This window comes from Rana temporaria, chromosome 10 (genome assembly GCF_905171775.1).
Source record: "Rana temporaria chromosome 10, aRanTem1.1, whole genome shotgun sequence".
Lineage (NCBI taxonomy): Eukaryota > Metazoa > Chordata > Amphibia > Anura > Ranidae > Rana > Rana temporaria.
Genome location: NC_053498.1, coordinates 100,200,326 through 100,222,706, shown reverse-complemented (window position 1 = coordinate 100,222,706; position 22,381 = coordinate 100,200,326). Strand labels below are relative to the sequence as shown.

Genomic DNA, 22,381 nt, shown 5'->3' with positions numbered 1-22,381 from the left:
AGTTAGGGACCTTAACCACTTCCATACCGGGCCTATTTTGGCACTTCTCTCCTACATGCATAAATCATCATTTTTTTGTTAGAAAATTACTCAGAACCCCCAAACACTATATATGTTTTTTTTAGCAGACACCCGAGGGAATAAAATGCCGGCCATTGCAACTTTTTATCTCATCACAGTATTTGCGCAATAATTTTTCAAACGCCTTTTTTTGGGAAAAAAAAACAGTTTTGTGAATTAAAAAATAACAAAACAGTAAAGTTAGCCCAATTTTTTTGTATAATGTGAAAGATGAAGTTACGCCGAGTAAATAGATACCTAACATGTCACGCTTTAAAATTGCGCACACTCATGGAATGGCGCCAAACGTCAGTACTTAAAAATCTTCATAGGCGTCGCTTATTTTTTTTTTACAAGTTACAAATTTAGAGTTACAGAGTAGTTCTAGTGCTAGAATTGTTGCTGGCGCTCTAACGCACGCGGCGATACCTCACATGTGTGGTTTGAACGGCGTTTACATATGTGGGCGGGACTTACGTGTGTGTTCGCTACCCCAGGGATAGGGGTGTTTAAATTTTTTTTTTTTATTATTTTTTTTTTTTTTTTACTCGATTTCTTTTATTTTCACACTTTTTTTGTCTTTTTTTTTTGATCACTTTTATTCCTATTACAAGGAATGTAAACATCCCTTGTAATAGGAATGTTTGTGACAGGTACTCTTTATGGAGAGATGCAGGGTCAATAAGACCCCACATGTCTCCTCCAGGCTGGAAAGCATTAGATCGTGAAAAAAAATTCACCGATCTAATGCTTTCAGCCACGATTGCGGCTGTGTTTACATTCCAGGACCCGGGCGTGACGTCATAACATCGCGCCCGGGCCTCCGACGATCATAGAGATGACTGGTGACCATCTGGTCACCAGTCTACTCTATGGTTTCCATCGGACGCCGGCGGATCGTTTCTCCGGGTCTCCGATGGCAAAGGAGAGCCCGGAGAAGCACCGGATGGCGGCAAGGAGGGGGGCGTCCCCTCCCGCCGCCTATAAGAACGATCAAGCGGCGGAACCGCCGCTATGATCGTTCTTATGGTGCAGGGATTCGCCGGCTGAAGAGATGGATATCTGAATGATGCCTGTAGCTGCAGGCATCATTCAGATACCCCCACTGAAAGTCCAGGACGTCATATGACGTCCTTGGGCGGGAAGTGGTTAAAGGAGTTGTAAAGGAAAACATTTTTTTGCCTAAAATTAACGTCTGCAAGGTAGACAGACAGAATAGTGTAATGATTCTGTTTAAAAACTAGTAAATACCTATTAAATTCCTTCATCTATATCACCTCTGGCGTTCTAGTTTCTGTTCTCTCAATCACTTCCTGGTTTGCGGCGCTCATTCATGTAAGAACTATATTTCCCAGTATGCATTGCGGCACACCCAGTTATTCACACCTCCTTGAAGTCTCTAACACGTAGAGAGTGTCCTGCCGCACAGATGTAGTTCCCAGGAGGGGGCGAGCACGTCACTGACCACCACAGTAAAGCCTCCGTTCACGGTGGTGAGTAACAATCAGACAAGCAGGAAGTGAACAGAACAGGGAAGAAATAGAACAACTTCTGAGCAAAAACAAACAATCAGGAAGTGAAAAGAGGAATGTCTGCAGGTAAAGGATGCTTATGAAAAAAATGTTTTTCCTTTACAACCCCTTTAATATTTTTTTAACAGTTCTTACTGGTAATGGCGGTGATCTGCGATTTTTAGCAGAACTGCGACATTGCGGCAGACAAATCTGACCACAGATTACTCTTTTTGGGGACCAGTGTCATTATTACATTGATCAGTGCTATAAAAATGCATTGATCAATGTAAAAATGACACTAGCAGGGAAGGGGTTATCACTGCTCCCATTCACTGGAAGCAGTAGATCCCTGTTATGTCACTAAGCAGAATGGGGAAATGCCTTGTTTACAGTTTGAAGTTCCTCGTTCTGCCTCTCCTTACCACGATCGCGGGCCGCCAGCAGACAACGAGGTCCACAGGCACGCGCAGGCGGCGCGACAACAGCTATCATGCTTATACAGAGGGACGTACAGGTACACCAGCTGGCAATCCTCTTCCTCTCCTCTGTTCCCCTGCATGGCGGGCACAGGTAGGCTGCATGATGGACACAGGCAGGCTGCATGGTGGACACGGGTAGGCTGCATTGGTGGATATGGGCTGGCTGCATTGGTGGACACTGGCAGGCTGCATTGGTGGACACGGGCAGGCTGCATTGGTGGACACGGGCAGGCTGCATTGGTGGACATGGGTAGGCTGCATGATGGACACAGGCAGGCTGCATGGTGGACACGGGCAGGCTGCATTGGTGGACACGGGCAGGCTGCATTGGTGGACATGGGCAGGCTGCATTGGTGGACATGGGCAGGCTGCATTGGTGGACACAGGTGAGGCTGCATTGATGGACACAGGTGAGGCTGCATTTATGGACACAGGTGAGGCTGCATTAATGAGCACAGGTGAGGCTGTATTGATGAGCACAGATGAGGCTGCACCAATGAGCACGGATAAAGTTGTTGTTAATATTTATTTTGATAACTTAATTCTTCATAAAACATTTAAGTGTCATTTCATGAGATAATTTATGAGGGTTGTGTTTAGGGGCAGGGTAGGGGTTGGGTGGGGCAACTGGTGGCAAGTAACCCTTGAGGGCTGGCTAGTAGCTCAGGACTTGAAATTTTGAGCCCTGGTAACATATGTTTGCGTAGAATGTAATGGAATTATACTATAGCCATGATCAGTGATCAGGTCATTTTCAAAGTGTTCTGTGTAACAGAACGCTGTTATGATAATGTCCAGGGTCATATTATGTTCATAGGTGTACCATTCCATGTTGCAATATTATTGTAGTTTTATTACATCCAGAGTAGGGATGAGCCGAACACCCCCCTGTTCGGTTCGCACCAGAACCTGCGAACACACCAAATGATCGTGTGAACTTTAGAACCCCATTAAAGTCTATGGGACTCGAACGTTTGAAATCTAAAGTGCTAATTTTAAAGGCTAATATGCAAGTTATTGTCCTAAAAAGTGTTTAGGGCCTGGGTCCTGCCCCGGGGGACATGTATCAATGCAAAAAAAAGTTTTAAAAACTACAGTTTTTTCGGGAGCAGTGAATTTAATAATGCTTAAAGTGAAACAATAAAAGTGAAATATTCCTTTAAATTTCGTACCTGAGGGGTGTAAAGTATGCCTGTGAAATAGTGCATGTTTCCCGTACTTAGAACTGTCTCTGCACAAAGTGTCATTTCTGAAGGAAAAAAAGTAATTTAAAAATGACTCGCGGCTATAATGAATTGTCGGCTCCCGGCAATTCAGAGAGAATTCATTCATAAAAAATAAAAAAAAGCGTGGGGGTCCCCCCCCCCAAATTCAATTACCAGGCCCTTCAGGTCTGGTATGGATATTAAGGGGAACCCCGCCGTCAATTTAAAAAAAAAATTACGTGGGGTTCCCCCCAAATATCAATTCCAGACCCTTCAGGTATGGATATTTGGGGGGAACCCCATGTCATTTTTTTTTAAATTGACGGCGGGGTTCCCCTTAATATCCATACCAGACCTGAAGGGCCTGGTAATTAAATTTGGGGGACCCCCACGCTTTACGAATGAATTCTCTCTGAATTGCCGGGAGCCCACAATTCATTATAGCCGCAAGTCATTTTTAAATTACTTTTTTACCTTCAGAAATGACACTTTGTGCAAGTACGGAAAACATGCGCTATTTCACATGCATACTTTCCAACCCCCCAGGTACCAAACTTAAAGGAATATTTCACTTTTATTGTTTCACTTTAAGCATCAAACACTTTTTAGGACAATAACTTGCATGTTAGCCTTTAAAATTAGCACTTTAGATTTCTCCCATAGAATTTAACAGGGTGTTCCGCGGCTTTTCGAATTTGCCGCGAACACCCCAAATTGTTCGTTGTTCGCCAAATAGGCGAACAGGCAATGCTCGAGTCGAACATGAGTTTGACTCGAACTCGAAGCTCATCCCTAATCCAGAGGTCAGTCATATTGGATGAGTATGTCTGCATAGCATATTACTGAACTGTATAATGATTGTGTTCAGCAGTCAGGTCATATTGGGAGATGTTGTCAAAAGAAAGTGGAAGCATTAGCTCATCTCACGTTTGTTTCTATTATTATTCTTCCTCCTCTGTGACTTGGTGTGCTTGGTCTAGGTCTTCTCTAGTTCGCTATGTAGGTTAAAATGTTGTATTGCAGGGCAGGCACAATCCAGCTGATTAGGACTACTATTCTGGTTCTGAGCATGACTCGTCATTTGGTTCCTGTTGTTTGTTTTTATGTCTCTTGCCTCAGCAATTGCTTTTGTTACCATTCTATTTGCTGCCTTTTTCATTCTGCCTGTGATTCAGTTAAAGCTGGCCATATACGTGTTGGCAGATGCCTACTTTATTTTGCATTTTTTGTACTGTATGTGCACCTGTAAATGTGGGGCTGATGCATGTAGGTGGTTAATGTGCTTTGTGACATGGTTTCCCATGCATGTGTGTCATTTTTTGTTTTTAGGGCATATATACAGGTGAACCGGCCTTGTGGCTGAGGACTCTGGTGTAGAAGCTGCATAGTGAGGGCCAATCAGCCATTTGATCTGCTTTTCTGGCCACATTCCCCTCCAATGGGACCAGTTCTTTAGGGCAACTATGTGTATGGACTTGTTGCATGGACTTCTTCTGCTAAGGCAGTCTTTTTCAACCAGGGTGCCCAGGTGCCTTGAGGTTTCTTCGGGGGTGCCTCGGCAAAATGCCTGAAAATTGCCCAAAAATTGTATACAAGCAAGTGGGTGGATGAAACCTGCCTTTTAGTTACATCAAGCCACGGGTTTTCATTGGACTCTATTACAACCTTCTAGCTGCCATCTTCCTAATGACCAATTACATCATCAGTTGGTAAGGAGGATGTCAGTTGCATGTGTATCATCCTTGTATGACCCTCCCTTGCCTCTCTCCTTCAGAGAAAAACTGAAGGCCGAAGAAAAACATTGTAAAACTAGTCAGTACCAGTTTGCAAAAGTGTATTTGCTTTAGCAGAATAAATCACCTCTAATGTTGGGTGTCCTACGTGTGTTGATGTTGCTGCATTATGTAAAACTATTAGAATAGTTTTTACATTTTAGAATGGGGCGCCTCAAGACTGTCCATAATTGAATGTCTTGACTGAAAAGAGGTTGAGGAACACTGATCTAGTCAACCGTTAAGGTTATGTACTATGGTAGTGGAAGATTTCCAGAAGAAGAAACAGCCAACTGACAGAGTGGTGATGGGGGGTCCTGGTAGTGAAGAAATGGCTTAGTGCACAGGTGTTAAACACAAGGCCTGCGGCCTGAATCCGGCCCTCCAGGCCATTTCATGTGGCCCTCGCACCTCTCCTGCAGCTGCAGGAAAGCTCCAGCCCTCCTCTGGTCCTACTCCAGACCCTTACTTCCTGCTTTTAAGCAATGCATCCAGCTTCTTCCCAGCAGCAGCATAAGGAAAGAGAGGTACACTGTGATGTAAGCGAGAGTGGGGGACTCAACTTCTGATGGTGGGGTGGCTCTTGACATCTAATGTAAAGGGGAGGGGATGCGCTGGACATCTAATCTTACTGATATAACCATCCCTTTTGAGGGCAATCATAATGCTGATGCTGTCCACGATTAAATTGAGTTTGACACCCCTGGCTTAGTGTTTTATGTTCCCCACTTAGTGGCAGGGCTTCCATATTTGAGCCCACTGCAGTACAGGGCCTAGGAACAGAGCCTGGAGTCACAGTGTGCAAAGTGAATTATAATGGCATCCCTGTATACCCAAGGACAAAATAAAGTAACTGGTGCAGAGTTAAGATGTGAGACAAGCTGGTGAAGTACTTGCCCAGTAATACTTTCTCAAAATGCTTCAGTCACATGTTGGGACAGGTAGGAACAGTAGACATGTGCATTGTGGTTATTGTCCACAATGTATTCCAGGATATCTGTGGAGAACTGGTTGCTGTTTGTTGATTCTGAACTCAACAGGTTAATTGAAAGAGTGACTCATTCATAATGTGGGGACACATACTGTTAGGTGTTAATGTCATCAACTCCAGCCCACCTGTCTGCCTGTGTAAAGTAAATTGAATCCAGACTAACTTCTAAGTATCTTTCATTGTGGCTTGTGCTAAATTGACCCTGTATTGTGTGAAGGTCTACTGTGATAATGTGTATTGTAGTTAACAGACTGCCTAAAGGTCAGGCGTCTGAGTCATCAGCTGTAGTTAATTAGCTCATGTAAATTAGGTCAGGACCCGGAGACAGGGTGTCTGCTAAAAGATGTATTGAGGATGTGCATTGGGGGGGCTCATTAGGTAACTATTGTGTGATGTTGTGGGTGGAGTTGGGTGATTGTTCATTTGGTTACTGCAGTATTATTTTGGTGTATATAAGACCCTGCTTTCTCAATAAAGATTGTCAGACCTGCTTGAACTTCAAACAGAGCTGTGTCTCGTTAATGAGGGAATTCTTATGGATCGTGTTCGCGGGATTGTGGAGTGTCGGTAGCTGCCTTGTGTTCGGGAATGGAATATCCTAAACGGCTTTAACCCCTGTCCCATTTGGGGTGCCGTTACACTGTCATCGAAGGCTTATGGTGTCTGTCGAAAGTTCTAAGAAGATTCGACAAGCAGCTAAACTGTACGACGCCGCAATCGTAAATTTTCGGTCAAATGCTCGGCCCATAGGCTATAGAAGAATTCTAATGTTGGTTGACTAGTAATAATAATTTTTATAGATAATTATTACTAGTCATACAACATTAGAATTCTTCTATAGCTTGTTGGCGGAACATTCGACCGGAAATGTACGATTTGACGTACAGTTTAGCTGCTCAGTCAAATCTTCTTAGAACATTCGACAGACACCATAAGCCTTCAATGACAGATTCGACCTTAATTAATTTAGATTTTCGGACGAATGCATTTTTTAACTAAACAAAATAAATAAAAACGAATTTCGGGAGCAACTAAATAAATGTATTTTTCGGACGAAAATGAAATTCTGAAACAAAATATTTCAGTGCGCACATGTCTAAGGAACAGACCTCGATATTGGCTGGATATTGGCTGGACGAAGTCCCGATCTTTCTGTAGAGTGTACTATGCTAACTGTATTAGGGCACCTGGCCTAAAAATGTCAATGCCATCTGACGTATTGGGAACTTTTGAGTAAGTGTACTTGAGATGCCCCTAGAGGCAATATATCTGTTCTACGTCCCAACGCATGGTTCGAATTTTGTCTGATGCCTAATGATTCGCTTAATGGGTGGCCCTGTTGACCCCTCCTGCCTGACAATTTTCAATTAACAAAGCAGGGCAGAAACTTGTCAACAGTAGAACAGCTGCATCCAATTAGATGCAGCCATTGTTTGGTTATTCTGATAACTGGGGACTGTCAGAATACAAAAGTCAAGCATGGGAGATCCGTCCATCCACTCTGTTTAGTATAGATGGACGACTCTGTGAAAAAAATAAAAAATGTTTCGTTCAGCCTGCAGGCTAAACAAAAACATCTAATGGTATAGCCAGCTGTAGCTTGAAGCTACCTGAACTCCACCTGCTTACAAGTTATGGTTTTCCCTCAGTAGTTCAATCAATTGCATGTCAGAACATCAGCTGTTTTCACCGAGACAGACCTAAAATTTGCCACCTGGGAGCGTCACACAGTAAAATCGAAACCCCCTTCTGGAGTCTCTGGTGAAGACCAAAGTCTCTTTAGGCCCCGTACACACGACCGAACATGTCTGCTGAAACTGGTCCGCGGACCAGTTTCAACAGACATGTTCGGTCGTGTGTAGGCCCGAGCGGACAGGATTCCAGCGTACATTTGCCGCCGGGCCTTTTTCCAGCGGGCAAATATTTCTGAACATGTTTTAAAACATGCCCGCTGGAATCCTGCCCGTCGGACATGTTCGGTCGTCTGTACAGACCTACCATACATGTCCGAGCGGCCGCCATCCCTCGCATGCGTCGAATGACTTCGACGCATGCGTGGAAGCATTGAACTGGCAGGGCCGCGTACGTCGCCGCGTCATCGTCGTGGCGCGGCCTCATCGCCGTGTATCGAGTACGCGCGGATTTCTGTATGATGGTGTGTACAGCCATCATACAGAAATCCCCTGGCAGACATGTACGCTGAAAACGGTCCGGCGGACCGTTTTCATCGTACATGTTTGCTCGTCTGTACGAGGCCTTAGACTCCATTTCTCAAGGAAGCCCATTCCTACCACTGGTGACAATGAGGGTCCCCAGTCCCCACAAACCCTTGATTGTATTTTTTTTTATTCAGTTTTGTTTTATTAAGGTTTTCAAATATAGAAAAAAAAAGTTGTTTTATTTACTTAGAATGTTTTAGAACTAGAGATTCTTTTGCAGCTGTTTTCCCTTATCATGCAAATTGATCGTTTCATCAACAAAAGATTTTACTAACCAATTATTTTTACATATTTAAGCTCCCATGAGTATACAATAAACATTACTCAAGTAAACATGCAAAAACACAGAGCTGGATTCAGAATGGGGAAACATTTTCATACTACAGCATTACTAGAGTACATGGAGCAGGGATAGCTCTGATAATGAACACAGACAGATAAAAATACGAGGATGAGGCATCACACGTTTGTTCTTGGTCTGGTTGTAATTTCTGCCCATATTGGATTCAGCTGTGATAAGGATTTTCACTCAGAATATTTTTATGAAGGAGATTACAATCTTGGTGGTCTGTTCAGTCTTCATGCATCTGGATCTGACCGCGCTCCTCGCTATACCCCAGTGGTAGACAACTGTCTCAGGTGAGATATATCTTCTATTCAATGGGCACAGCAAACCTTGCAAGAAGTGTATTGGTATTGTCCATAACAACATTCATAGTTGCTTTGAGCAAAGTTACAATTGTTCTCTTCTTTTATTTTACATTGTTTTAAGATTCTCAGAGTCTCAAAAAGTTTTAATTTTTGCTTGTCCTTTTTGGGCAAGGTCAAGAAATTACTAAATGTGGTTGAATATACTGGGGCAAAGTTTGGTCAGTAATATAGAGTGTACGGATATATTTTTCCATATATACTGTATGTATTTGTAAAACATGTTTTCAGGCAAATAATAAATATTGCATAAGAACATTTAAAGTGTTACTAAACCTGCAACAGTAAAATCTGTCTATATGTGCAGAACTGCATGCTTGTTATACTCACTGTGGAACTTAAGGGGTTAATCATCTGTATTGTGTAAAAAAAAAAGGGTCTTTGATCCTGTATGGACAGATCCTCCCCTCCTGCAGGATTTCTCTTGGCAAGGCCAGATAAGACACAGTGAGGGTAGTACTGCTGCACATGCTCAGTTTGGTCTCTATTGCTGGAGAGAACATTTCCTTGTTAAGCTGAGCTTTTCAGGTCACATGGCATGACATCACACATGTGGGTGTGTATACAGATCCTAAATGACAGCCCAGTCCCTCCCTCCTCTTACATTGCCAGTAACTAAAAAATAACACACTGGGGTTAATTCACTAAAAGTGGAGAGTGCACAATCTGGTGCAGCTCTGCATAGAAACCAACCAGCTTTCAGTTTTTATTTCAAAGCTTACTTGAACAAGCTGAAGGTAGAAGATAATTGGCTACCATGCACAGCTGCAACAGATTTTGCACTCTCCACTTTTAGTAAATCAACCCCACTGTCTCTGTGTGGATGTGGTGATCTTGGTAGAGGCAGGGCTTCCGAATGTCAGAGGCTTTAGCATGTAAAATCACCTGGGACTAACAGTCAGAGGCAGCAGTGCCTTAGATCTCATACTGCAGATATACAGCTACATGGATGTAAGCTCAGGAATGAAGAGGAACTCTCACATTCCAGTGTGCCGGTATGAAAAAGTGATTGTCTGCCTGACGTACAATTACCGTTTCTGAATGTACCTTTTAACAAAGCAAATCTTCACTTTTTGAAGGTCCACTTAAGGTGAGCACAAATCAGTATTCTGGAGAATCTTTGCTATGATGAAACTGATCTAAACAATATAAGAGATCATATAACACAGAATTCAGACACACACCTTACTTCTCCTAAGCAAGGAATAACTGTCTTAGTCAGGTATATAGTAGATTCTAACAACTGTTCAAGCAGTGCTGCTTTCTTATTTGAAAGCCAAGCATGCTTTGAAAATTGGGTGACTACGATGCATCCTGTATTAAATGTTTATTTATCAACTAAATATTTTGCAGGAAGAACTAAAAATACTTATAAAACATATTAGGCTCCTTTCACACTGACGGACTGATTGGGTCCACCTGTCAGTTTTTCAGGCGGATCGAATCGGTGGGTGGTGAGTTGAAGGGGGCAGAGGAGGACATTACTGTGGGTCGGGGAGGTGAAGGGGCAGAGGACGTTACTGGGGGGGGGGGGGGGGGTAATGAAGGAGACAGAGGTGGACATTACTGGGGGGGGGGGGTTAAGGGGCAGAGGTGGACATTACTGGGGGGAGGTGAAGGGGGAGAGGTAGACATTACTAGGGGGTGAAGGGGGCAGAGCTAGACATTACTGGGGGGGGGGGTGAAGGGGGCAGGAGAGGACATTACTGGGGGGGGGGGGTTAAGGAGGAAGGGAAGGACATTACTGGGGGGGGTGAAGGGGCAGAGAATGACAATTCTGTGGGGGCAGGGCTCAAGTTGTGCAAGAAGGAGACAGTGGTGGACATTACTGGTGGGGGGTGAAGGGGGCAGAGGTGGACATTACTGGGGGGGGGGGTGAATGGGGCAGAGGTGGACATTACTGGGGGGGTGAAGGGGCAGAGGTGGATATTACTAGGGGGTGAAGGAGGCAGAGGAGGACATTACTGGGGGGGAGGTGAAGTGGGCAGAGGTGGGCATTAGTAGGGGGGTGAAGAGGGCAGAGGAGGACATTACTGGGGGGGTGAAGGAGGAAGGGGAGGACTTTACTGGGGGGGAGTGAAGGGGCAGAGAATAACAGTTCTGCGGGGGCAGGGCTCGAGTCGTGTAAGAACACACTCACACGGTGAGTTCCCACACTTTTTTTCCTAGGACTTGACCTCCGGTGATTTGTTTCATCTCTGTGTATCATCTGAGGCTGTTCACTGGGTATAGGAGAGGGTTTACATCCACTTTAAGGAAATACTACAAAGAGAACAGTACAAGTTTATATAAGTACACGGTACAGCAGGCACATATCAGGAATATGAAATGTTGGGTTTACATATTCTTTTAGTGCCAAATGATCTGTAAGTATGTTTAACCAGTCTTGTGATCCAGGCACTCCTGCCAGACAGCATAGCAAGATCAGACGACCACATTTTCATACTATAGTTGAACTTGTACTTAAAGAATGAAGTAGAAGCAACACACTGATGATGTCATCATTTTTCTCAGATCCTATGTGCATGTGCAAACTGTTGATGAATGGCAGATTGTAAAGTAAAAAAGACCTGAGTGCTATATAGTGCTTCCCCTTTTCTCAGTGTAAGTGATACTCTGCATAAGTCTAATATCTGGAAAATGGCAGATACTTATCCTAATTTAAAAAAAAAACATGTCGCTAATTATATTTTAATGAATAAATAACTGTATTAAATGATGGCTTTATATTTGACTGATGCTCAGCTTTAAAGACATTATATGTACATGTGTTTTTTTTTCTCTCTCCTTTCAGTTTTGATATCAGTCTGGCAGGGTATTTCTATTTTCAAGTTATGAAGTTTGCAGTGCAAGAGATCAACAACAGCAGCTCCCTACTACCGAACGTTACTCTGGGGTATAACATCTTTGATACCTGCTATGTACATAACAACATTCAGCCAGCTCTGAAATTCATATCAAGAGATGATGTTATTGACACTGACAAAAGTTATACTAGCTACATCCCCACTGTGTGTGCTGTGATTGGCCCAGACAACAGTGATGCGGCAGAAACTACTGCTGACATTTTCAACCTGCTGCGTCTTCCACAGGTAAGTAGCCAAGTAGTTTAATATAACTAAGTATAAAAACTTAAACATTCATTTTAAACTCTTTAAAGCGATTGTAAACTGCGGCTGGTCTTAAAAAAAACACCTTCAAGACAATAACATAACGGGCTAGTATGCATTGCATACTAGCACATTATAAAATACTTACCTTACAACAAAGCCCTCCAGCGTTGCACTGACACTGCTGAGAAGGCTGACATCTTCCCCTGGTCTTTCTTCACACGCTCTGGCTGTGCGATTGGCCGGAGCTGCGATGACGTCACTCCCATGCATGCACGCGGGAACCTTCGGTTCCGGCACGAAGCTCTGAAGTTCCGGTAAGGTATGCCAGACCTTCAGAGCGCATGCGCCGGTGATGTCACTGGCTGCACCCAGGGTGAATAACTCCTAAACAGTGCACGTTTAAGAGATATTCACTTTACCTACAGGTAAGCCTTATTATAGGTAGGTAGTGGTAGGTTTATTTTAACAGTGAGAGACAGAACAACAACAAAAAATAATCCAGAAAAGGCATTTCTAAAAAAGTTATGAATTGATTTGCATTTCAGTGAGTGAAATAAGTATTTGATCCCCTATCAATCAGCAAGATTTCTGCTCCCAGGTGTCTTCTATATAGGTAACGAGATGAGATTAGGAGCACACTCACCTGTCCACAGAAGCAATCAATCAATCAGATTCCAATCTCGCCACCATGGCAAAGACCAAAGAGCTGTCCAAGGATGTCAGGGAAAAGATTGTAAACCTACACAAGGCTGGAATGGGCTACAAGACCATCACCAAGCAGCTTGGTGAGAGGTGACAACAGCTGGTGCGATTATTATTATTTAGGTACTGTGACAGGAAGTCAGGTAAATCTGTGGGTGTTGTCACAGACGGGAGATACATTTCTGCCTTGTTTGGACAATACACCAATCATTATCGTCGGCTACAAACGTAGCCAGAGAAAGGCTAAGGGCCGTTGAAAAACTTCAGCTGTTCAGAATGAGGCAATTAAGGCCTCTATAAGTAGCCCAGAGGATTACCACTAATTGGCTGCATTCTGAAGCTTTGTGAGGAAAGCGAGCAGTAACTGAAGGTCTTGTGAGGAGGTGAGGAGAGAATTGATTTTTCTGTGTGATAAAAATCAAAAGACTATTGTTTTGTGCTGTATGACCAGCACTGTCTGCCCAGCTACTCCATAGATAGGTTCCTGTGTGGAAGGTAGACGCCCAGAGTGGCTAGGGTTTTTTTTATGTTTGATTTTGTTTCTGCTGTTTGGATGCTTGCAATTGTTTTCCAGCAAGATGGAAAAATAAACCAAAAACGTTGTTTTCAACCGTCTTCGACTGCCAGTATGTATAAATTCAGTGTGTGGTGAACCCATCCAAGGGGTCACACACCCCGCTACCGAGCTAACCCCTTACAGTACGTATATAGCGCTGTCAATTTACACAGTGCTTTACATATACATTGTACATTCACATCAGTCCCTACCCCCAAGGAGCCTACAATTTAAGGTCCCTAACTCACATTCATATACTAGGGCCAATTTAGGCAGAAGCCAATTGACCTACCAGCATGTCTTTGGAGGGTGGGAGGAAACCGGAGTACCCAGAGGAAACCCACACAGGCACAGGGAGAACATGCAAACTCCAGGCAGGTAGTGTCATGGTTGTAGATTCGAACCAGCGACCCTTTTAACTGCTAGGCGAGAGTGCCACTCACTACACCACTGTGCTGCCCTAATAACTGTCAATCTCCCTCAGTCTGGGGCACCATGGAAGATCTCACCTTGTAGAATTTCAATGATCTTAAGGCAGCTGGGACCATAGTCACCAAGAAAACAATTGGTAACACGCTACGCCGTGAAGGAATGAAATCCTGCAGTGCCAGTAAGGTCCACCTGCTCAAAAAAGCACATGTACAGGCCCATCTGAAGTTTGCTAATGAACATCTGAAGGATTCAGAGGAGAACTGGGTGTGGTCAGATGAGACCAAAATCTAGCTCTTTGGCATCAACACATCTCGCCTTATTTCGAAAAGGAGGAATGACCCCAAGAACTCTATCCCCACCGTCAAACATGGAGGTGGAAACATTATGCTTTGGGGGTGTTTTTCTGCTAAGGGGACAGGACAACTTCACTGCATCAAAGGGACGATGGACGGGGCCATGTACTATCAAATCTTGGGTGAGAACCTCCTTCCCTCAGCCAGGGCATTGAAAATGGGTTGTGGATGGGTATTCCAGCATGACAGTGACCCAAAACAAATGGCCAAGGCAACAAAGGCGTAGCTCAAGAAGAAGAACATTACGGTCCTGGAGTGGCCTAGTCAGTCTCCAGACCTTAATCCCATAGAAAATATGTGGAGGGAGCTGAAGGTTTGAGTTACCAAACATCAGCCTCAAAACCTTAATGACTTGGAGAGGATCTGCAAAGAGAAGTGGGACAAAATCCCTCCTGAGATGTGTGCAAACCTGGTGGCCAACTACAAGAAACATCTGACCTCTGTGATTGCCAACAAGGGTTTTGCCACCAAGTAGTCATGTTTTGCGTAGGGGTCAAATACTTATTTCACTCATTAAATTGCAAATCAGTTTTTTGCTTTTTTGAAATGTGTTTTTCTGGATATTTTTGTTGTTGTTATTCTGTCTCTAACTGTTAAATTAAACCTACTATTAAAAGTATAGACTGATCATTTCTTTGTCAGTGGGAAAACGTACAAAATCATCATGGGATCAAATACTTTCTCCCCTCACTGTAGGTAAAAATCACAAAGCGGACTTTACTACCGCTTTAAATGAAATCTCTTACCTAAGGTTCTCATTTATCGAGGCCATGGTGTATCCAGATGTAGTCACATTTAGTCACATTCAATTGGACTTGTTCTGTAATGATGAAGACTTTTCGTAGCGTCTACAAACCACTTCTTCAGCTTTTTTAGTGAACTGAACAAGTTCAGTTGAATGTGACTAACTACTTTTAGATATGCCAATTATTTAACCCCTTCATGATTGAGAGAATAACAAATCGTAATGCCTGAACACAAGTTTTCAGCTTTGACATGTGTTGGTAAAACTGTACATATCATCGCAACTACTTTGTGTATCTAGGTCAATTATACCTTGTTCTTCTCAGGACAAACCAGGCTTTCATTTGGTAATTGTTAATGGATATATCCTGATTTTTTTTTTATTATTATTAAAGAAAAACTAGGCCAAAATAGTAAAAACAGAGGGCCAGATCCACATAGATCGGCACCGGCGCAGCGTATCTAAGATACGCTACGCCGCCGTAACTTACTTGGCTTTGTTTCAAATCCACAACGAATTTGCGTCGTAAGTTACGGCGGCGTAGTGTATCTCTGGCGGCGGAATTCAAATTGGCGATTAGGGGGCGTGATTCATTTAAATGAAGTTACGGCGGCGTAGTGTATCTCTGGCGCCATCCCCACGCCGAATGAACTGCGCATGCTCCGTTTCTAAATTTCCCGCCGTGCATTACGCGAAATGACGTCGCAAGGACGTCATTTTTTAAACTTAGACGTGACTTACGTCCATCCCGATTCACGGACGACTTACGCAAAAAGAAGAAAAAATTCTAATTTCGACGTGGGAACGACGGCCATACTTAACATGGCAAATCTAACTATATGCTGCAAAAAAGCAGCTTTAACTATACGCCGGAAAAAGCCGACTAGTAGACGACGTAAGAGAATGCGACGGCCGCACGCACGTTCGTGGATCGTCGCAAATAGCTAATTTGCATACCCGACGCGGAAAACTATGCAAACTCCACCCAGCGGACGCCGAAGTATTGCATCTACGATCCGAAGGCGTACGAAGCCGTACGCCTGTCGGATCAAACCCAGATGCCGTCGTATCTTGGTTTGAGGATTCAAACTAAAGATACAACGCGGGAAATTTGAAAGTACGCCAGCGTATCAGTAGATACGCCGGCGTACTCTCACTGTGGATCTGGCCCAGAATCATTTTTTAAATGTAGCTGTGCATTTATTGCTGTTACAATAATCTACCACCAAAGAACAATCCAAAATAAATTCTACTGCTCTTCATGATCGCAGTGATACCACATACAGTATGTGTTTGTACTTGTAGTAGGGCCCAGAAACAACAATGTGCATTTCTCTTTTTTTATCCTACCTAAAACCCACTGGGCCGGATTCAGAAAGAGATACGACGGCGTATCTCCAGTTACGCCGTCGTATCTCTGAGTCCGGCAGTCGGATCTATGCGCCTGACTCATAGAAGTGACTTACACCGTCGGATCTTAGGCTGCAATCTCACTCTGACCGATAGGTGGCGCTTCCGTTTGTTTACGTGAGGAATATGCAAATGAGGAGTTATGCCGATTCAGAAATGAACGACCGCCCGGCGCTTTTTTTATTACGTCGTTTGCGTTCGGCTTTTTCCGGCGTATAGTTACCCCTGCTATATGAGAGGTAGCTAATGTTAAGTATGGCCGTCGTTCCCGCGCCGAGTTTTGAAATTTTACGGCGTTTGCGTAAGTCGTTCGCGAATACGGCTGGACGTAATTTACGTTCACGTCGAAAGCAATGACGTCCTTGCGACGTCATTTAGAGCAATGCACACTGGGAGATTTTATGAACGGCACATGCGCCGTTCAAGTAAAACGTAAAAAACGCGGGGTCAAGGGAAATTTATATAAAACACGCCCCCTACATCCCCATTTGAATTACGCGGACTTACGCCGCAACACATACATACGCTACGCCGCTCTAACTAAGGGCGCAAGTTCTTTCTGAATAAAGAACTCGCGCCCAAAGTAAGAGTGGCGTAACGTATCTCAGATACGTTACGCCGGGCGGACAGATACGCCAATGTATCTGAATCCAGCCCATTGATACTAACTGGCACTGATACTAATTTAAAAATGCTTTTTTTTTTAAACCTACCTAAAATACACTGACCCTGACCTTTGACACTGGCCTTAATCTTTGACCCAGACTTTGATCCTAGCCCTATGTAGCTATTTTTTCTTTATTTTTATTTTTTTACTCACACTTTAATTTGTTTACATTTTTCTCCCCTGGCAAGGAGGATATATCTTTCTCTCCATTCAAAGTAGAAAAAAAACTGATTAATTGGGAACTGGGACTCTCAACTCCTGATCATTAGTACAAGACCAGAGCTCTTATGTGTAGCGCTCCCAGCACATTAACATGTACACATATGTGCGGCCTCACAGTAGAAGACCCACTTCAGTGAGGCCTCATATATGTGTACGCTCTGTGCCAATTTTAGCTGCATGCTATGGATGTCCGTATTGAACAGTTGTCACTTAAAGTGTAACTAAAGGCAAAACTTTTTTCTTTCGTTTTGGATAGAGTGGAGAGGGGTTACATAGTTAGGTTGAAAAAAGACACAAGTCCATCAAGTTCAACCAAAGGAAATAAAATAATAATAATAATATCATACAATCACATATACCCAGTTCTATACTCACAGTTGATCCAGAGGAAGGCAAAAAAAAAACCAGAAAAGCATGATCCAATTTGCTACAGAACACTTCCAGTTTTTATTGCTGTCTGTGCCCCCGTTAAGGAGATTCCCCCTCTCTATTTGTCCTGTTTACCATTATCATTGAAAGTGAAAGTAAAAGAAAACCCCACATTTTGGTTTGTCCCCAGAAAAATAAAAGAGGGGAAATGGGGGAACTAGTTCTAGTGATCTGGGGGTCCCCAAGGAATTCCCTTAAAGTGGATGTAAACCTGATTCATGAAATTTGAGCTGGGCACATATATCTGCAGTATTTTGTTATCTCTTTTCAATGAGCTAAGTCTTATAGCTCTTTTCTGAACGGTTCCTCTGTTATCAGCCTGAGAACTCCTGACATATTTTTTGACTTTTTAGACAAAAGCAGCCTGAATCTATTGTCAAAGGAGGTTGCTAAAATAGAGTAGCAGAGAGCAGCTCCTATTACAAAACAGCTCTGAGAGTATCTGCCTATGAGGAGAGAGGGTATGTGCCTTTCCTACAATCAGCAATGTTACCTATCTTGGCTGTATGCCCAGACATCACACTCTGTGTTAACCAGGAAGAGAAAATCTCCTAACACGATCTCAACTTTCTAAACAGTATATAAATGTGAACACAGCAGATGTACATGTAAAATCTATGTGGGGAGATTTGGTTAATCTCTGTGTATCATCTGAGGCTGTTCACTGCACTGGGTGTACATCCACTTTAATTTGCAGGGATTTCCTCTCACTTCCGGTTTGGCTATGTGGCAGGAAGTGAAGAGAAAGTTTTCATAATGGGACACAGATGGCGGAAAACAATCTGCCAGGGGTTTTAAGCCTCCCTTACTCTAAAGTTTTGCCTATAGTTCTACTTTAACCACTTCACCTCCGGAAGATTTACCCCCTTCCTGACCATTTTTTGGATACAGCACTGATTTAGTTAATCTGACAATTGTGCGGCCGTGTGACATTGTACCCAAATAAAATGTATCTCTTTTTTTTAAAAATATTTGATCACCTCAACGATTTTTATTTTTTGCACCATAAACACTTTTTTAATTTTTGTTTTCAATTAAAAAATCTTTTCAAATGTAAGACATTTTAAAAGAAGATTCTTGGATTTTGATATTAATAGGCCTAAATAGTCCCACAGTGTGGAACCATTGTCTCTTTTTTTCAGAACAGGAAACTGAGGCTACAATTAACACAGGCTCACAAAAATTGGACAATAGAAGATTGGAAAAACATTGCCTGGTCTGATGAGTCTCGATTTCAGCTATGACATTCAGATGATAGGGTCAGAAGTTGGTGTAAACAACATGAAAGCATGGATCCATCCTGCCTTGTATTAATGTTTCAGGCTGGTGGTGGTGGTGGTGTAAGGGTGTGGGGGATATTTTCTTGGCACACTTTGGGCCCCTTAATACCAATTGAGCATCTTTTAAACACCACGGCCTACCTGAGTATTGTTGCTGACCATGTCAATCCCTTTATGACAGGCATGTCCAAAGTCCGGCCCGGGGGCCAATTGCGGCCCCCGTTCCAGTTTAATGTGGCCCCCCTGGTAATTTGGATATATACTGTATTTATCGATGCTGTCTCGGAGGGGACAGGGAGGGGCGGGGAACGAGTGCTGTCAAATTACATACAGGAGAATCTCCTGTTTACCCGGCGGCATTTGTAATAGGAAGTCTCTTCTCCTGGGCTGCCTTTGGATGACTCCTCTGTCTATCATAGGAGGCTGCTGTGTAAACAGGAGATTCTCCTGTATGTAATCTGTTGGCGCTCGTCCCGCCCCCCTCCGAGGCTGCAGATGGGCATCGATCAGGCTGCATTCATGGCAATGAAGAGGCCGCATTCATGGGAATGGAGAGGCTGCATTCATGGCAATGGCGAGGCTACATTCATGGCAATGGCAAGCCTACAGATGGTCACTGATTGGGCTGCATTGATGGGCAATGACCCTTATTTTGCTTCACAGTTCTATATTTAAATTTTTTTTCTGAAACTTCCCTCCTAAAGTGAAGGTGCGTGTTATACGTCGATCAATACGGTATATCCAAATAACACGCCCAAGCTCATCTCTTCACCACACACACCCACAAAGGCAGGAGAATTCTTGTTGGACAGTGTATTAGTGCTCGGGCAAACACACTTACACCAAATTTTAATGGTTCAAAGAATGTCAGCAAAATGGTCGGCCCTCACGCATGTTCACTTCATCAAATCTGGCCCTCTTTGAAAAATGTTTGGACACCCCTGCTTTATGACTACAGTGTACCCATCTTCTGATGGCTATATCCAGCAGTCATATATACAAGAACAAGTCTCCTGCGCTCTGATATTTTGTAGGGAGTGCTATGGGGTGGTGCGGTTCAATTAAAAGTTATCATCTAGAGTCTTGCAGCCCTCCTCAGAATCGTGGGTATTCATGAAGCTATAAAAGAGAAGAAAGAGAGCGGAGCAGCACTGCACTGCACTGCAGACCACGTTAGCTCTGAGGAAAGGGGTACGCCCCCGAAACGCGTCAGCTTTTACATCTACCGATTGGTTCAAACGATTATTCGTGTTCCACAGACGGTGCTGGACATCTGCTGTACTCACTTTTAAAGCCTGTTTTTAACTCCAATTTTGTGAGTATAACCATTGATTTTATTATTGGAATAAATATTTTTTATCAGTATCACACTATATCCAGCAGTCGCCAGATCTCAATCCAAAAGAGCCCTCTTGGGATTTATTGGAGCGGGAGATTCGCATCATGGATGTGCAGCTGACCTGCAGCAACTGCATGATGCTATTATGTCAATATGGATCAAAATCTCTGAGGAATGTTTCCAACACCTTGTTGAATCAATACCAAGAGGAATTAAGGCAGTTCTGAAGGCAGAAAAGGGGGTCCAACCTAGCAAGGTGTAACTAATAAAGTGGCTGGTGAGTGTATATCATTGCTGTGTCCTTTCTCTGTTTTGCCACCAGATGTCACTGTCGTTTTTACTGATTATGGAAAGATTTTGAAAGATGCAAAATTTTCTTTACTAGTAGGAAAGCTGAAATCATTTGAATATACAATAGGACATTATCTCAGAAATGTATTGCTCAATTTTCTTGTAACTCGATTCTGAGCAGTACAAACTCACTTTCATACTGAAATATGCTTCCGGATGGGAATGTGGTGGGTGCAGAGAGAGAATGGAGCCTGAATCTTGAACACTCTTGACCAGCGTTTTCACAAGAATAGATTAGGACCATTTAACATTCGGAAACTGGCCACTATAAAAATTCCACTAGCACAGCAGTAGTAGACGAATGATGAGATGAACAGTTAGTCAGCAGAAAAGCTGTGTCACCTAAGTAAGTTAAGAGTATCTGGCAATATTGGGCATAATTGACTCTTTAGGGTGTGTTGGAATACTTTTAAACTGCTAAGTACTGTGGTTATTGCTGTAGACCTCTATGATACTATTGTACCTTTTAGTGATATATGGTTATTAGGAGGAACCACAGCTCCCAGCAGAGAGCCAGCTATTTAATACCTTCTAAAGTTTCAGATCGCAGTAATGCCTGGCGCTCTTCAAGAGCTCCTTCCAAAATAAAAAAAATAGCTATATTATGCTTTGCAATCAGATCTATAGACTTCTAGCAAAGCAGAGGCAGGAAGATGTTTTTGTTTTATTACAGGTATTTATATATTAGCTATGATTAAGACTTTGTAGCTGAAACGCATATGCTTTGTAATCCTGTACTTCACCTGCAATAATAAACATATTGGGCCAGATCCAGAGAGAATTGGATCCGTGCAGCGTATCAGAGATACGCTACGCCGCCGTACCTTACCTGGCGGAATTTCGAATCCTCAACGATTTCACGCCGTAAGTTACGGCGGCGTAGTGTATTTCTGGCGGCGGAATTCAAATCGGCGATCAGGGGGCGGGTTTCATTTAAATGAAGCGCGTCCCCCGCGCCGAATGAACTGCGCATGCGTTGTCCAGAAATTTCCCGTGCTTTGCGCGAAATGACGACGCAACGATGTCATTTTTTTAACTTAGACGTGAGTTACGTCCATCCCTATTCACGGACGACTTATGCAAAAAAAAAAAAAAAAATTCAAATTTCGACGCGGGAACGAGGCCCATACTTAACATGGCAAGTCTATGTATACGCCGCAAAATACAAGCTTTAACTATACGCCGGAAAAAGCCGACTACAGACGACGTTAGAAATGCGACAGCCGTGCGTACTTCCGTGGATCGTTGTAAATCGCTAATTTGCATACCCGACGCGGAAAACGACGCAAACTCCACCCAGCAGGCGCCGAAGTATTGCATCTAAGATCCGAAGGCGTACGAAGCCGTACGCCTGTCGGATCTTACCCAAATGCCGTTGTATCTTGGTTTGAGGATTCAAACTAAAGATACGACGCAGGAAATTTGAAAGTTCGCCGGCGTATCAGTAGATACGCCGGCGTACTTGCTCTGTGAATCTGGCCCATTTTCTTCAGATGACAAGTTGCCAGCTATTCATCTTGATTTATTTTTTATTTTTTATGTTGCACCTGGATGCTAGGAAAACCACCATTAACCAGAGCACAGATTACTCCCCTTTTTTTTATAGACACTGGATGGGTGTTTTGTTGTCCTTCTTCTTTTTTTTTTATATAGCACTGACAATTTTACACAGTGCTTTACATGTATTTTATACATTCACATGAGTCCCTGCCCTCAAGGAGCTTACAATCTAAGGTCCTTAACTCACATTCATATACATACTGGGGCCAGATTACCTACCAGCACGTCTTTGGGATGTGGGAAGAAACTGGAGGAACCCATGCAAGCATAGAAG

At 43.3% G+C, this 22,381-nt stretch overlaps 1 protein-coding gene across 1 annotated transcript in view; it reads left to right on the top strand.

The window, feature by feature from the left end:
- Positions 1 to 8,691: 8,691 nt before the first annotated feature.
- Positions 8,692 to 22,381, top strand: part of LOC120915849 (taste receptor type 1 member 2-like) — a 16,275-nt gene continuing 2,585 nt past the window's right edge. The window contains exons 1-2 of the mRNA XM_040326657.1: positions 8,692 to 8,879; positions 11,686 to 12,040. Coding sequence (XP_040182591.1) covers positions 8,692 to 8,879; positions 11,686 to 12,040 — 543 coding nt within the window. The remainder of the gene's footprint in view (positions 8,880 to 11,685; positions 12,041 to 22,381) is intronic.